The 2,761-nt window shown below is 44.5% G+C and overlaps 1 protein-coding gene across 1 annotated transcript; it reads left to right on the top strand.

Annotated features, from left to right (window-relative positions):
• The first annotated feature begins 869 nt into the window (after positions 1–869).
• SARC_11395 (hypothetical protein) lies at positions 870–2,633 on the top strand. Its single transcript, XM_014294518.1, has one exon. The coding sequence runs from the start codon at positions 987–989 to the stop codon at positions 2,520–2,522; it is 1,536 nt and encodes a 511-aa protein (XP_014149993.1). The 5' UTR covers positions 870–986; the 3' UTR covers positions 2,523–2,633.
• Positions 2,634–2,761: the final 128 nt, after the last annotated feature.

Here is a 2,761-nt window from a genome sequence, read left to right as displayed (position 1 = left end):
TAGAAGAATAATATACATACGTATATATATATATATATTATTTTATTATATCTGCATATATATATATATATATATATATATATGGTAATTTCGCGATCTACAAGGTCTTGGTCAGAATTTCAGATATTTTTGACTGTTGATCTTGTATGTTCAATAATACAATTGATAAATACGAGCACTTTGCGCTGATTGTAAACTCTAGAACTAATGTAAGCTGATCAACTTGCTGTGTATTGATGGTGACATCATTAACAATTGCCGCCGTGGCGGCAGTACCTCCACTTGCATCTTATCGTTCCGGGGTTACGTATGCAAGCAGCTTGTTTACTCGGTGTGTTAGTTGTAGGCTGATAACGCGTGATGCTTGTTTGGTCTTTAGCACTTTTTTCAACTATCTTCACACCCTTTGTCGACCTGATCCCTTCTTCCGCGTGTTCCGTCTTGATGCAACCTTTTTTCTTTTGACTCGCTCGGCGCTTCTTCTGACCTAACTCTAGGGCCGCCCGAGCCTTCTTCGCGCCGCAAACCATTTTTGCTATGGCCCTTTAGTTTCCCAGTAGCAGTTCTGTCCGACATACTCACAACAACTCGGTACAAAGGACTGCGACTACATGTCGAATGCCCCTAAATACATGCTGAGTCTGTTTATCTCTAAAGTGTGTGTTTATTTATATATATATGTGACGTGAACAAAATTTGTTTTAGTAAGAGGATTGGAGGTTATGTAACGTGTATATCCCGTTCAACCCTAAAAACCCTACTAGATTTAAAGGTGGATCTTTTGTGCTAACAAAATGATAGCTGATGAGTGAAGTCAAAAGACTGTGCAAAAGGTATGAAGTCATAGCATTCTAAAAAGACAATGAAGTCGAGGAGGTATAGCTTAATACAAGCCGCGTATATATAATAGACCTATTTTATAATCAGGGTAGCATACACGAGAAAGTGCTTATATAAAACACTTATCAAAGTCTCTTGGTTTAACCATGACTTTCTTCTATAGTGCAGCCTTGACTCTATGTGGGTTGGTTGCCTTGCAGCACATCTACCAGCACGTATTTGCAACCCATCCGAAGAAGAAAGTACCTGGGCCACCTGGTCGCTGGTTGATTGGCAATATTTTCGATTTCGTTCCGGATCGTATACACGAGTACTTCAGTGACTGCCATAAACAATACGGCCCGTTCGTGCGGTACAAATTGGGTTCTATGTATCTATACGCGATCGCAGATCCCTCACTGGTGCGTAATATAGTACACGAGCAGAGGAAGAATTTCACACTATCAAGAAAGTTCCAGTGTACGTTCGGCCATTTCTTTCCCAATTGTCTCATATGCGTAGAAGGTGACAAGTGGAAGCTAGGGCGACGTGTGGTGCACTCTGCAATTACCCGCATGCGAGCGTACAAATGGCTGCCCGAAGTGACGAGCTCGATGCGATTGCGAGTCGATCCGTTTCTCGAGAAGGCTGCTAGAGAGCAATTTGCCGCCGGCGATGCTGAGGTTGTAGAGGGGTTTGTGGATCTACGCGATATGTCGGTGAACATTGAGAATGCTCTTGGGTTTGGGCTGTTCGAGGCCTTTCTAAGGTTCGGCTACGGAGTGGATGCAAGTGTCACAGATGAGAGCACACGTATACGCTTGTATAATAATACCAAAACTATCGCGGAAGCTTTGAACGTCCGATCTTTTCAGCCCTCGAAACTGTTTTGGTATTTACCCACGGCTTTCAATCGCCGAGTCAGTCGTGCTCATGCGGAAATAATGCATTTTGTGCGTGGTATAGTGTCTAGTCGAATGGCTGAGATCTCTGCTGATATAGGGTGTGCGAGAGATAACCTCGTAGACCAAATGATTCTGGCCTCGATGGAAGAGAAAATGGAAACAGGGGACGTAGAAGACAACCTGGGGATGCTCCTCTTTGCAGCGTTCGACACCACCACAGCCACACTCAGCACGTGCCTGCAGTTGATCAGCAGGCACCCACACGCACAGACCGAACTTCGAAACCAGTTTACAGCCTGGAAGCAAGGGGGAGCAGATGTAGAGTCTCTGCAAGTTGATGTACCGTATTTGGACTGGTGTATTAAGGAGAGTCAACGCCTGTATCCAGTAGCCTTTGCGTTCGGGAGGACCTCCACAGTGCCGGTCACTGTTGACGGGTATGAGATTCCCGCAGAGAGTTCGTTTACCTTCCAAACCAAAGTTATGGGGTCGAATGCAAAAGAATGGAATTTCACAGACGAAGTGGAAGATCCCATGCAATTCAGGCCAGAACGCTGGGCGGATGAGAGTATGCGTTCGCGGGTGGTCGCAAATTATGTCTTTAATCCATTTGGAGCTGGGGGCAGGATGTGCCCTGGTATGAAACTGGCACAGTCGGAGCTCAGGATGGTTGCAGCGACTATTCTAACGAAGTTCGTGTTAAAACCATCTGAGTACCATGATATGGATTTTAAAGTTACGCTCACACTAGGCCCAAGAGATGGGGCTTGGTTCAAGGTGAAAGCAGTGGACAAATGATACAAAGCTTATAATTCGCCCATCGGGATCTACAAGTGGGTTCTGTACAACATTGTATCCTCTTGTGTATTAGACCAGGTCTGGAGGATCTAAATTGTAATGTTAGCAAACGATGCATATTAGTGCTTTTGTATGCTTGCAAAAGATATATGTACACGTTAGTAGGGCCGATTAACTACATGATGCATAGGTTTGTTGCACACACACACACACACACACACACACACACACTTACACAC

This window comes from Sphaeroforma arctica (genome assembly GCF_001186125.1).
Source record: "Sphaeroforma arctica JP610 unplaced genomic scaffold supercont1.1666, whole genome shotgun sequence".
Taxonomy (NCBI): domain Eukaryota; class Ichthyosporea; order Ichthyophonida; genus Sphaeroforma; species Sphaeroforma arctica.
This window is presented reverse-complemented; position numbering and strand designations above follow the sequence as displayed.

Excerpts from the sequence above, each read along its gene's own strand:
- SARC_11395 (XM_014294518.1), top strand. The coding sequence starts at position 987 with ATGACTTTCTTCTATAGTGCAGCCTTGACTCTATGTGGGTTGGTTGCC.